The sequence below is a fragment of the Neohortaea acidophila genome, assembly GCF_010093505.1.
Source record: "Neohortaea acidophila strain CBS 113389 unplaced genomic scaffold BDY17scaffold_3, whole genome shotgun sequence".
NCBI lineage: Eukaryota > Fungi > Ascomycota > Dothideomycetes > Mycosphaerellales > Teratosphaeriaceae > Neohortaea > Neohortaea acidophila.
The window spans coordinates 253,885-266,806 of record NW_022985512.1 but is presented as its reverse complement, the minus strand read 5'-3'; the positions used below and the strand labels follow the sequence as shown (position 1 = coordinate 266,806).

The 12,922-nt window shown below is 57.0% G+C and overlaps 6 protein-coding genes across 6 annotated transcripts; 1 reads left to right on the top strand and 5 right to left on the bottom strand.

The window, feature by feature from the left end:
* Positions 1-57: 57 nt before the first annotated feature.
* Positions 58-1,003, bottom strand: BDY17DRAFT_247418 (uncharacterized protein; the record flags this gene model as incomplete). Its single annotated transcript, XM_033730819.1, has 2 exons — positions 58-644; positions 703-1,003. The coding sequence occupies 2 exons, from the start codon at positions 1,001-1,003 to the stop codon at positions 58-60; spliced, it is 888 nt and encodes a 295-aa protein (XP_033591531.1).
* A 920-nt stretch (positions 1,004-1,923) lies between these two features.
* Positions 1,924-3,108, bottom strand: BDY17DRAFT_321850 (uncharacterized protein; the record flags this gene model as incomplete). Its single annotated transcript, XM_033736707.1, has 2 exons — positions 1,924-2,386; positions 2,444-3,108. 2 exons carry the CDS (start codon positions 3,106-3,108, stop codon positions 1,924-1,926), a joined length of 1,128 nt encoding a protein of 375 aa, XP_033591530.1.
* A 161-nt stretch (positions 3,109-3,269) lies between these two features.
* Positions 3,270-4,950, top strand: BDY17DRAFT_351799 (uncharacterized protein; the record flags this gene model as incomplete). Its single annotated transcript, XM_033738212.1, has 2 exons — positions 3,270-3,831; positions 3,889-4,950. Exons 1-2 carry the CDS (start codon positions 3,613-3,615, stop codon positions 4,948-4,950), a joined length of 1,281 nt encoding a protein of 426 aa, XP_033591529.1. The 5' UTR covers positions 3,270-3,612.
* Positions 4,951-5,220: 270 nt separating this feature from the next.
* Positions 5,221-6,827, bottom strand: BDY17DRAFT_247744 (ferritin-like domain-containing protein; the record flags this gene model as incomplete). The annotated part of the gene is made up of 3 exons (XM_033730848.1): positions 5,221-5,260; positions 5,317-6,386; positions 6,444-6,827. 3 exons carry the CDS (start codon positions 6,825-6,827, stop codon positions 5,221-5,223), a joined length of 1,494 nt encoding a protein of 497 aa, XP_033591528.1.
* Positions 6,828-8,000: 1,173 nt separating this feature from the next.
* On the bottom strand, positions 8,001-10,195 carry BDY17DRAFT_94255 (methylenetetrahydrofolate reductase-domain-containing protein). The gene is made up of 2 exons (XM_033738856.1): positions 10,127-10,195; positions 8,001-10,038 (listed from the first exon to the last, which is right to left on the bottom strand). Exon 2 carries the CDS (start codon positions 9,970-9,972, stop codon positions 8,035-8,037), a length of 1,938 nt encoding a protein of 645 aa, XP_033591527.1. The 5' UTR covers positions 9,973-10,038; positions 10,127-10,195; the 3' UTR covers positions 8,001-8,034.
* A 468-nt stretch (positions 10,196-10,663) lies between these two features.
* On the bottom strand, positions 10,664-12,835 carry BDY17DRAFT_308428 (uncharacterized protein; the record flags this gene model as incomplete). Its single annotated transcript, XM_033735212.1, has 1 exon — positions 10,664-12,835. One exon carries the CDS (start codon positions 12,833-12,835, stop codon positions 10,664-10,666), a length of 2,172 nt encoding a protein of 723 aa, XP_033591526.1.
* Positions 12,836-12,922: the final 87 nt, after the last annotated feature.

Here is a 12,922-nt window from a genome sequence, read left to right as displayed (position 1 = left end):
CACGTATTACTACCTACCTGCAAGCCACGCATCCAAGCAGCCACCACTGCATCTTGCCTAGTACACCTCCACCGGTCCCTGCGCGCCACCCACCACCTGCGCCCCTCCGGCACCCGACTGCGGCGCCCCACCACTCTCCTGCCTCATCACGTCAAGCGTCAGCGGAAAGTAAGGCTCCACGCCCCAGTTCCTGAGATACGCGCCCGTCTTCTCAATCCGCTTCATCTCCCTCTGCACACCCCACCCATCGCCCTCCTCCCTAAACCTTCCCCTCACAACCTCCACCATCGCCTCATCAAGTTTCGCATAAAACGACCTCCGCTCCGCCAAGTCCTCTTCGTCCCCATTCTCCAGGCCGCCGTGGGAATTCAGGTTCCCGCCGAGTTTGAGGAGCAGGTCGAAGGCGTAGCGCGGGCCGGACGGCAGGGCGGCGAGGCGGTGGATGTCGGGCAGGAATTTCAGCATGCAGGCTGAGAAGGAGGGGGTGGGGAGGGAGTCGTTCAGGTCGTCTTGCAGCCTATGCAGGTCGAAGTTGACGATGGTGATTTTGCGGTCGAGTTGCGCGTTGAGTGTTGCTGCGGCGTGGGTGGGGGAGTTGGCGTGCGAGGCGGCGTCCATTTGCGCGGCGATGCTGGGGGGGACGTCTGAGATGTGTTAGCTGGGTGAGAGTCAAGAAGGAGGTGGGGGGAAAGGGGGGTGTACCTGGTCGCAAACCTCTCTTGTCAATCCATGCGTGCACATCGCCTCTCTGCTGCTCCAATTGGTCGACATAGGCTCGCAGATCGGCAATCTCGGCTTCCAGCTGGTCAACGCGATCGAGGTGCGGTCGGAGGGCTTGATTGAAGGCTTGCATAATCAGATCCGGCGCAGCGACAGACTGTCCCTTCGACTGCGGCGGCGGCTGCGAAGCGGGGTCGTAGCCATCGCTCACCGCTCCACCTCCATACCCATGTCCATTCGAGCGATACCCAGTGCCTCCATCTTGCGAGGTGCGAGGATACATGTTGTCCACGCTTGTTTCCTGCCCGGTCGGCGCGACGAACTGCTGCGACGCGGTGTTGCTGTGTCTGCTGGATGGCAGATCTTTGCGATCGTCGTAGGAGGAGCGGTGGTAGTCGGAGCTCGTGGTGTTCAACGGGGCGCCTCCGCCCGCTGAAGCAGGGTCGTCGTAGGAGGCGGAGTTTGTCTTGCTGTCGACGGGGGAGTGGTTGTAGTCGTCGACGTAGGATCGGCTGTTGCTGCGGGATCGACTGAAGCGCTTGAAGAGCATGTTAAGGTGTTTGGAGGAGCTGGAGGGAAGCAGGATAGAGGAGTAGTGGGTGGAGATGTGGGCGTCGCGAATGGGTGGCTAGCGAGGGAGTATGGAGGACGACGATGGAGAGTGAGCTGAGTGGATGAGAGGAGGTGGGAGGGTGGAGCTATGGAGGATGGGAAGTGGTGAGAGGGAGGCTGGGAGAAGGAGGTGCGTGCGTGGGTCGTGGTGGTGATGGTGCTGCGAGAAGCCGGTGGTGGCGGGGGTGGATGGAGGGTTTGAAGGTCACACAAGCCGAAGTTTGCGCCCGGGAAAAAACAGAGGAGATGGGAGGAAGAGCACGCGACGGCAATCGCTCTACTTCAATGTACTCGCGTGCATACGCAGGAACGGAGCATTACAGACGGCATTTCGAGCTCATGCGGTGGAGGGTGAAGGAGCTCAAACCCCCAACTCCGTCTAGCGTACAATCAATCCTCCGGCGGGAGGGTGGAGCCGCACCAAAAGCTCCGTGAATGGCTGGGAATCTCCACCCAAATCCCCGACTTCACCTCTCGCATCCCTCCATTCACTCTTCTTCATCTTGCCGACAGTCATCAATCCATTCCAGCTCGTCCGTCCAAGCATGATAAACGTGATCCTGCAAGGACATCGCGTAGAGTCTTCCCCCCTCACAACTGCTGCCCACACGCGTAGATGAGGTCGGCGAAGATGTCAGACGACAGCAACTCCCAGAACATCCGCTCCGTCCTGACCCTGCCGACGCGCAGGTTCATATCCTCCTGATGCTGCATGAACCTGTTGTACTCGTCCCATCTCTCGTTGACCGGGGGCGCCGTGATAGTGATGAACCGCCGGACTCGCTCCGTCGGGGCGCGCAGAGTGAACGGGCGCCATTCATCTCCCGTCGGCAGTGCCACTGTCACATCCACCGTGATCTCTCTGACCAGTCTGCCGTAGAAGCCGAGGGAGTGGAACCAGTTGGCCGGGCAGCGCTTCGGAGCCGTCCCCTCGGTGAACTGGAAGGTGTTGTCCGAGCAGAAGATCGGCATCGCTTCGGCGCGGATCTGTCGACAGGTGCTCAGAATGCCCGGCACCCCAGTGCTGAGCTTGCCGTGAATGCACGGTCCGCGACTGATAGTCACATTAGTAAGGCCATCTCGTTCGGCAAATGGACTCCACTGCACTCACCCGCACTCTCCATCATCCTCCTCCGGGCCCACGTGGTAGACACCTCCCTCCGCCACAAGCGCCAGGCGGTAGATGCGGTTGCGCAGCTCGCCCGGCAACTTCGCGAACAGTCCCATCTTCCTCGGCCCACGCACCTTGGCCCACGCCCTGTTGACATCTCCTTGCCCCATCTTCCCAATCTTCACCCACCCCGGCCCAACGGGCGGGGCGAGGATATTCAAACCACCGAGAAGCCAGCTCAACACCCCAATCGCACTCCCATCCGCTCCGCCGCCAACAACACCCATATCCACCGCGCCGTCAATCACCAACGGCTCCGCCTTCGCTCTGGGAAACAGACAACCAACCACTTTCGACTTACCCACATACATCGACTCGTACAGCGTCATGTCCGAGTCTTCGTTGCTCAGCATCCACCCCGTCGGCTTCTTCCGCTCCAGTAAATTCATCACTTCGTTCATCTGCCGGCGGTACTTGGAGGGAGAGCGCTTGTGCTGGCCGGTCTTGGACGAGCTGTAGCTGCCTCCCGACGTGCTCCAGGCGATCGCAGAGCCGTAGTCTGTGTCGTCGTCGTACAACGAGCCCGATTCTTCCGACACCCAGTCGTCCTCGAACAGATCGAACACGCATTTGCCGGGTTTCTTGCCTTGGCTGGGGTACTGCATGTTTGCGGGATGATGCTGATGTGGTTGATGTTGGTCTGCCAGTGAGTGAGTGAGGTGACTGCACGCCGATCGATGACTTACTCGAGTGCTTCAGTGAGTGAGCTGAATAGACAATGTCGACAGTGAGTGTGTGATTGAGTGAGATGCAGCAACAAGCAACGATGACTTTGTCCTGTCAGAGGATGGATGAAGAAAGAGGTTGGATCAATGTTGTGAAAACAAGTGGCGAACTGAAACTGAAATTTGGCCTGTGGACGTTCATCGTCGTTTGTTGTCTAACTTTTTGTCTCTCATCTTGCGTGCAGTTTGTGCGACGGGCCCGCGCGGCGGTAAGGCTGGGGATGACGTTTGTTCCTTCCTTGTTTGGAGATTGGACGCCGCGACTGTAGACCCACACCTGCTTGCTACCTGCACGCACATTCACACCGGTGTCATTCAAAGACAAAGTATCACGCTTATATCCTGACACCTCACCCAGGAAACTTCTCCACGCAACATCCTCTCATGCCGATACTGCTCAACATGGACGAACAATACCAGCAGTTCCGCTCCATCATGGACGGCATCAGCACCAGTCTGCAGAGATGGGCGCGTCAAGAGCAAGAAGTGCTCAACGACACCGAAGCTAAAGTTGCCAAAGCCAAAGCAGACATCGAGAAGGCGAACGCGGTCAAGCTGGACAACATCCGGAAGCAAATCGCGCTCTTGCAACAGCAGAAGAAGGTCAGTCATGCTTGCCATGTCCCTCTACGCGAGCCGTGCGCTGATACACCGTGACAGGACGAGACACGCATGTTTCTGCAAAGCCAGGGGGAGACTGTGGTTGGAGACCAGACGACCGTGACTTCGAAACAAGAGGACGAAGCAGATATCAAGCCCAAGAAAGACGTCGCTGCCACAAAGTCAGCGAACAAGACTGCACTTCAGAAGCCGGAAAAGGCCGTCAAACCCACCGCCAGCAAACCCAAGAACCGCGTTGCAAAGTCAGCTCGCCATTCCAGCGGCGAACGCCGCAAACCAGCGAAAGCGCCGAGCGCGAAACGCCCCAGCCTACCTACACCCAAGACAAAGCCGATTCCAGCATCTCAGCTTCCCACAGATCAGGTCAAACCCTTCTCCGCGATCAGCGACGCCTTTCCAACCATCGTCCGCTCTGCCGACAACGACGCCTGGATCGAACTGCGCTGCTACATCTGCGGCACAAACACGAAGAAGTCGGGCGAGCCCCTCCGCGGCGGACACGGTTTCGTCCTCCACCTCAAGGCGAAGCACCCGGAATTCCATCCTGCGGGCGCGGAGAAATGGCATCAATCGCATGTTCAGAAGACGTGTTGTTATCATCGGCTCTCTGCAGAGGAAGCTCAGGGGATTCTCGACAGGACGCCGGGTGCGTATCTTGTCCCGGCGGTGAAGCCTTCAGGAACGGAGCAGACAGCGATTGCGACGTTGGAGGGGCACGACGACGATGGCGACGACGACGACGACGACGACGACGATTTCCACGACGATGATGAGAACAACAGCGACCTCGATGATGATCTCCCGCTCCGCCTTGCGCACTCCGCCCGATACGACGACGACGACGACGACGACGATGTTGTTGTTATCAAACCGCGCTACATGCGCCAGCCCCTCACGCACTCTACCCAAGCCTCCACACCCAGCGAGAAAGTGTACCTCGGAGCCCGCAAGTCTGCTCCAAGCCTTCCTCCCAAGCGAAGCCTGGAAAAGGACGAAGCGGAGTTGGACTCGCGCAAGGCGGCGAAGACGGCCGCCACACCACCAAGAGACGAGCCAAATGGAGGACTTACCGTTGATGGCTCGCTGAATGGGATTGCGTAGTATTGCGGTATTACGTGATGAATGCATGCAAGGGAGAGAGAATTGCGAGGATTGTGATCGGGCGAATGGACTCAACATGTTATGCCTGATTTTTCGTTCCATTATGCCGCTGCGAAGAGCTACGCATCCTGCCGTGTGCTTATGCTTATGTATCATACAGTGCTAGTGTGTCGTAGCTTTTGTGGGTGGGCACCATCAAATGCAAGTGTGCTTCGAATTATTTGGACTCATTATGCCTAATAGCCGTCCTTCAATGCCTGATGCAATCCCTTAACCGGCCTGGTAGATACCAAGAGCGACGACGTGAGGGCTGTCGAATTGTCAGTAAACCATCAACGAGCTTTAAGGCAGTGAGGGGAAACATACTTGATCATGCTCAAATTAAACGGCGTCAAGAACAAGTCCGAATCCGTCAGAGCAACAAACATCGTCCCGTTGGCCGCGCCCTTCGTCTCGTACACCTCCGAAGCAGGCTGGTAAGTGTAACCCGAGTTGGGGCCCGTCTTCATCAAAGGCGTGTACGTGAGGTTAAGCTGCGACACCCACGCAACCCACTCGGGCGCGCCAGCGGCAGTAGACGTGACGTAGCTCATGTTAGGCCCAACAGGAGTGCCCGGGTCATCCCAGAGGAAGTACACCTCCTTTCCAGGGAAAGAAAGGGGCTCCGAGCGGTTCTTGCCGATATTAGGGTAGCAGCCGTAGCCGGTGACGTTGGTGCTGAGACAGCTCGCGTTCTGCGGGATGTTGGTGATGGCCGGGTCGGCCGTGCGGTTGCCCGTGCGCTCCCAGTTCGCGGTGTCGTTGGGCGAGAGGCGGTTGATGTTCGCTTGGTTCTCGACGTGCAGGGCCGGGAAGTTCTGCCATGCGAGGCGCGTGGTGTTCTCTGGGCAGGAGCTGATGTATGGCGCGAGGTACGTCCAGGCCCAGGACTGCGGGATGCCGGTCTCGAACCAGACGGGCATGGGGTGCAGACCAGACATTTGGCGGAAGATCATCTGCTGACGCGCCTCGGTTGCGATCGACTGTGCGAGGAGTTGCCCAACCTCGCGGGAGTCGAGGTGGTTGATGAAACCCCAGACGCCGGACTCGCCGAAGCGCGTCAGGATCTGGTTGAAGTCGACAAACTCCCGCACGTTGGTGAAGGGGTAGTCGTACGTGCATTGTGGCGCGGCCGTCTCGCCCAACATGTTGGACAACAGAGTGGCGTGCCCGGCTTCTTGCTGCGCCATGAATTGGATGAGCGACATGTCTTCGGGCCCGAGGCCGGCGGCGGCGAAGTCGGCTTCGTCGAAGAGGGCGAGGCCTTGGTTGAAGCAGTCCAGCTCGATCCACTCTTGGTAGAGGCCGAGCATGATGGACTCGTAGTCGAAGTCGCTTTCCACCATGTAGCGGGGCTGCGAGCCGTTGGTGCCGAGGCCGCCTGCTGGTTCGTAGGGCTGTTGGGATGGTTAGTGTGAATTACAATTGGAAGGGTAGGATAGTTGAGGACATACGATTGGCTGTTGGTTCTGCAGTAGGCCGTCGGTGTTGTAGTAGGTAGCGGTCGGGTTAGGCGGTCCCGGAGCAATAGTGCTCGCAAGCGGGCTGTTCATCACCGCGCCCGTGGTAGTGGGCATGCCACTGTACGGTCCATGAGAAGTAGGACCAGTAGGGTTCAGGGTGCGAAGAGTATCAGCCGCGCCGGGTTGGCCTGCGGACGGCGCCGTGGTCTTGATGGCAGAGATCGCCGAATCAAGACCAAACGTCGACACCGTGACGGTGATGGGCGTCGGCGTGTAGTCGGCGAAGGGAGCATTCGCGTTGGAATAGCCCGGGATGGTGCCATATTCGTCGACGGCAACGAACGCCGTGCCTGTTGAGCTGGCGGCGACGGTCATGCTGTCGGATGTGACGGGTGCGGCTGCAGCCAGCCCGGCGAGCAAGGCTCCGGCAAACACACGCATGTTGGCCATGATTGAGAAAAGATGAGCGAAAGGATGGGTTGCAGAGGGAACAAAGACATTCGAGGCAGGCGAATGGTTCAAGTACCTTTACCACCTCAAACTCTCTCGCCACCCACCCGTCCAGAATCAAAGACGTGTGTTCGCGTCAAAAAGGTTCGGCCGTGACGGGGACATGACGACAAGACTTGCGAGCAATTGGGCCGCCCTTCACTAGCGCAGCCTTGTTCGGGCCTGGGATCGGCAGTTCCAATTGATGACATGTCCAGAGTGGAGGATGTCACTCCGCCTCCCCGACTGCCATTCGCCGGGTTGGTCTAAACATCGCTTCTGCAGAGTTATTCTGAGAATGGGTGCATCCAGGTACCATCGACCTCTCGGCCGAGCTTGCCCACCTCAGTACATTCTTCACCGTGTTGGTGGAGGTTCGCAGACGCGCGTGAACGGAACGCGACGACATTCATCATGATGACGGAGACCATGCGATCCCGATGAATGATTCCATTGCCGCACTCTCGGCAAGATGACGACGGGATGGTTCGGTGGGGTCGTGAGACAGTATAAGCTCCAGTCGTAAATCCACTTTGGGCGAACTTTGGAATGTAGGTGTCTCAAAGAAGAAGGTCGTTGTTTATTAGTGTATCCTACGAGGCGCAGCCCGAGGTCGGAAAAGGCTGTCCGCTTGCATAAAAGAGTGCAGACGGCTAGGTCGGATCTGATAAAGTGAGCGTGAACACCGACTCTCGACCGGATCGTAAGTAAATATTAATATTCAGCAGCGCGCTCGTTGAAGAGCTAATTAATCCGCGCCTCCATCATCGGGGCAGTCAGTCAAAAGGCAAGAGGGGTAGCAATCATCACCCTTGCCAGATGCCTGAGCCCAGTCATATCATGAAAAATGATCTATCGCAACAAACACCAAAATCAGGCCTGTTTCCATCCCGGTTGAATGGGGGGTATCTCTTTTCTTCCCGCTCGCAACAAAAAGAGAGGGAGAAAGTCAAATGCTTTTCGCTTTTTGTGACACAACGCCGTGGACTTTTCAATCCCTTCGCCGAGCAGAGTGCTTCTTGTTGAAATAGAGAAGCAGTATCTGCTAGATGTATGCCTTGCCCTCCATGACAAATGCGGGAGGGCAGAAGGTCTAGTTCTTCAAGTCGCCGTTCGTCAAAGGCTTCCCGGTGTCGTGGGACGAAACACCATTGACGTGCGGTGTCTCCGCCTGAACACCGTTGGTGCTGGCGACATCACCATTCGTCGTCGGCGCCGTCCACTTCGGCTGCACCCAATCGGCGCGAAGTTCAGGCACAAGCAGGCCATCGAAGAGGGGGAAAACGCCGCGTTCCCGCCGGAAGTCGTTGTCCACGATATTGACGAGGTACCAGTTCTCCGTCACGTCTTTGATCAAGTGGCGCGCCTCGCTGTTTTCATCGTAGCACTTGCTCCACTCGGAGCCGAGATGGTAGAATTCGTCTCGCCACGCGAGGAACGAGACGGTCTCGACAATCGTCGGCTGCACGATTTCCTTGCCGGGGAACACGCCCCACGTCACGGCGTTGGGGCCGCAGTCCTCGGAGGTATTGGTGCGGAGCACGCCGGAGTTGTTGACGGCGTAGTAGGTGATGTCGGGGTCGGCGTCCATTCTTTCAATGACGGTTTCGATGATTTTGGGTGTAATGAGAAGCTCCAGGTATGCCTTTTGGTATACGTAGCCGTTCCGTGGACCCCAGCCGAAGACGGGGTCGGAGGATTTGGCGCCGTCAACTGCGGGTTGGGAGTTGATGGTTAAGAAGCCCCTTCGGTTCAGCTCGATCAAGTCGTCTTTGAGTTCTGATGTCTCGGAGCTGACCGGCGCTTCGGACCACGGGAGGCTCTCTACCTTGCCGCTCATGTAATTCTCAATGAGGTCGGAGATGTCTCTGAGAGTCTTTGGCTCGCCCCATAGTTTGCGATTGTGCTCGTTAGTCCCCTTCAAGCCTATCCCGTAGCTATCCAGCCCGCCAAACGCAGGAGATCGACTGTCGCCCCATCTTCCGTTCGGAAACTCATCCCAGTCTTGCGTGCGAGCGACGTAGGAACTCTTGCGTCCGCTCCAGAAAATCGGCCGCACATTCTCTTCTCGTCGATTGCGGCCCAAGGACTGCCGCCACGGAAGTGGCTTGATGGTAGGGTCGGTGCTGTCACTAGACGGCGTGACTGCGAGCTCCTCGAGCACCATGCGTGTAGACACGGCGAGGTTCATGGTGTAGAAATGGAGATGCATCGTAATTCCAGAATCGAGCAGCTTCCGGCAAAAGTCGGCAATCAAGTCTTTCCCGACTTCTCGCACGGCCACATCGTCATTCTTGACGGGCTCCAGCTTTTCGTGCCATTCGGGTGGCACGCGACATTGGGTCCAGTTGGCGCGGCGTAAGAAAGAGGCATGTGTCTGGATGGGCATGATACCCGGGATGATAGGAACAGAGTCTGGAATGCCAGCTGCACGGACCTTCTTCGCCCACTCGATGAAGATGTCTGCATCGTAGCACATCTGAGTGATGATGTAGGTGCCGCCGGCATCGACCTTCTCTTTCAAGTATGCAATGTGTTCATCGGCATTCGTGTCTTCGTCCGGGCCCTCTGGATATCCAGCCACGCCGACATCAAAGTGATCGCCGTACTTTTGCTTGATGTATTTGACCAAGTCTCTGGCATAGCGGAATCCGCCCTCCGCCTGCTCCCACTTCTCCTTCTCTCGCGGCGGGTCTCCACGAAGGGCGAGGATGTTGGTGCAGCCGGCATTGTAGGCCTCAGTCAAGGCGTCGTCGAGCTTGCTTTGTTCCATATCGGTGCAGGTCAGGTGCATGCATGTTTCGAGGCCGTAGGTGGTCTGGGCGACCTTAATCATTTCGCATGTCAGGTTGGACAGACGGCCTCCGGCGCCCCAGGTGACGTCGATGAAGGCGGGACCGAAGGCGTGCATGCGGTCCATGCGGTCGTAGAGGTTTTGCACGCCCTGGGCGGTTTTGGGTGGGAAGTATTCGAAGGAGTATGTTGCTCTGCCTTCCGCGTGTGCGGCGGCGAGCTTTTTGGTGATGTGCATGATGAGGGTGTAGGTGGTAGTGGAGGGTTGGATTCGGGAGGGATGAGGTGAGTAATGAGAGGGTTTCTGTAAGAGTAAGCATGTCAGCAGAGGTCAAGCATGGCCAGGTTCAGGTCCAGGTGTTGAGGACAGCAGGTTTTCATTGGACACATACCTCGTTGCAGTCAACGGGAGCAGATGAGTGAAGTGTTCAATAGTAGGTCTCGTTCTCTCGTGGTGAGGCTTTTTCGTCGCCTCTCAGCAACTCGGTATGCTGATGGTGTCTAGTAGATGTGGTGGTACTTTGTGTAATCCGTCAGTTCTTGGCCATTGTACAATGCCATCGCGGCGCGGTGTTAGCAAATCGCTGTGAACGAGTTCATGTTTGGTGGACGAGAGGATGGAATTGGAGGAAAAGAGAGAAGGAAGAATGGAAAGTGGTGAGGTTGATGCCAGCCGCCGCCGCTGACTCCATCAAAAAAGAAGCTTTTGGTTTTGCCGAGAGCTTGAAGTCATGATCGCCATAACCTAAGCTGACCGCCCGTGCCCTACGTCCGGCTCCGACAACCATTAAAATATAGGAACAGAGTCATTTATTCAAGTCAACCGTTTGTCTCTGATATCCCAATGTCTTTTAGAGCATGCAACAGCTTCAAGCCTGGAACTCCCCCCCCTCTCCCTCCACCACTCCACCTCATAGTCATCTCTCCGCCTACTGCACATCTCCTCGCCTCCCTCGCAAGTGCGGAGGCACTTTCTTGCCCTCTCCCCCACCGCGTCTCCCACCAGCCCCCTGCCCCTTCATCCGCTGCTTGTACTCCTCCTGCAGCTGTTTCGCCATTTCAATCTCACCCTGCGGCATCGAAGCAGCACCTGAAAGACCATTCGCCGCTGGCACTGTTTCTGGCACGCTTGACGAGGCGACCCAGCCTGTAGAAGGGGCAGGTACAGGCGAAGGTGCTGTTTTCTTCTTGGCTTGCTCTCGAGTCGCGTTTGTCCCCTTCCGTGATCTGGTAGACTTGGGCGGCTGGTCCAGAGTTTTCACTTCCGTTGCACCCTTCTTCCAATCTTCGAAGGGCGTGGAGTAGGCTGTAGGTGCTTTCACCGTCGAAGAGGATCCTGGGTGTACGGTTTCAATACCGTTCGTGGGCTTCACCATCTTGCCTCCTCCGAATCGAGGCCCCTTCTTCATCGAAAGCCCCAGCGCGTCAACCTGCAACGACGGGTTCCGCTTCAACTCAACCAAGAACTCGCAGAACTTGTGGTCGTACGTTTCGAACTGGAGATACTCCAGCCACAGCCTCAACCCTGGCTCCTCTGCCGCATCCGCCTTTCCAAAAGCCTGCATGATGTTCTCCTCGCTGAGATGAGAAACGCGCATAGTGCTCTCTCGGTTCCACTTCTTTAGCATTTCAGCGTAGGCCGTGAGTTCTGTCAAGACGTGCCTCTCGGGCATGCCGCCATCTGCGTCGGTGTTCGCCGTGGCTTCTGTTTTTGGAGTGGCAACTTGACTGTCCGTTGGAATTGGGCCGGTGTACTCGGGCCTGGGCCAGAAGTGGTTCCGCAATTCTTCGGTGACCCATTGTGGCCGACCCATCGCTGCAAGCTCTTTGGCATGGTGCTTGAGGATCTCCTTTGGAATACTCTCCATCACGCGGTCGTAGTCCAGCTTGTCGCTGAACCGACGTTGACTATAATGACCGTAGTAGGTGTACTCTCCGTTATCGTCGCCCTTGGATCGGATGAAGATCGGAACGTCCTCGAAGTTCTCCTCGTCTGGTCCTTCGCCTGGCTTGGGAATGGTCGAGTTGAACAAAGCAGTGAGTTTCGCTCCATGCTGGCCAGGGATAGATGGAAGAAACGGCTCAAAGTCCCCTTCGAGAATCCAGTAGGACTGGCTTGGGAGGATCGAGTTCTTGCGGATGAAGTAGAACCCGGGTGACCACTCGCTGCCGCCGAGATTGTTTTGCAGGAAGTCGAACGTAAAGGACTCGGTGTTTGGCTTGATTACTGCTTTCGTGCTCGGCATTTGGCGAATCGCAAGGGGCTTCCACTCGGAGTTGGCAAACTCCTCTTTGACCTCCTTCTCGAATGGCTCGCTGGGAGCCGGTGTGCGGAGGATCGCCTGCACTTTCACCCTATCTGCCTGTTTTGGGTTCGGGTGCTGGATATCCACTGCAGGGGAATGTAGCTCACCATCAGAGCTGTGTGCGGCCTTTGCGTGCTTAAGCAATTGCTCGCCCGAGTCGTACGCAATTCCGCAGCATACGAATTCCTCCTTCGCCTGCGATGCCCTCTCATCCTCTTGAGCTGTGCTGGGCAGCTTGAGTATATTCTTTGCAGCAACTCTGCCACTGCAGAGGGTCTCGGCTTGCTCTCTCAACTTGGCAGCCGCCGCCTCATAGTCCTCAGCCTCTTCAAGATAAGCCTCCGCGATCCTCTCCTTGCTGAAGTTGCGCAGGAGCTCTGCCGGTGGCGTAACGTCTTGATCGGCCAGAGAGTGGTGAGTGATCATGCTGGTGCTATGCTGTGTCTGCATTGCCATTTGCTGCTTGAGCTCCTCAATCTGAGCTTGAACGGCACGCATGTCTTGATGGGCGGACTTCGCGAAGGATTGGATCTGGTCCGTGTTTTGCCTCGTCCTTCTCTCAAGCCCCGTAATGTCGCGGGTGTGGGAGAAATGGTGGTCCAGCATGATGTTACGGAGCTGTAGCGCATCCGCGGGTGGCGCCAGGTTGTTGTTTTGCATGGCGGGCTGGTACCGCTGCATCTCTGTGCCATTGGGCATGAAGGGCTGTGTAGAGGGGTTGAGAGTATTGTTGCGGGTGGATGAGTAGCCGTTGATGCCCTTGGGGGACCAGTGGTTCGTGTCGATGAGCGACATCCTGAAAGGCTCTCAAGGTGAGGTTGGCTGAGGCTGAGTATTTGAGAAATGCGAATGGTGGGAAAGATCGAGAGGCTGATAGAGGTG

Excerpts from the sequence above, each read along its gene's own strand:
- BDY17DRAFT_94255 (XM_033738856.1), bottom strand. The coding sequence starts at position 9,972 with ATGCACATCACCAAAAAGCTCGCCGCCGCACACGCGGAAGGCAGAGCA.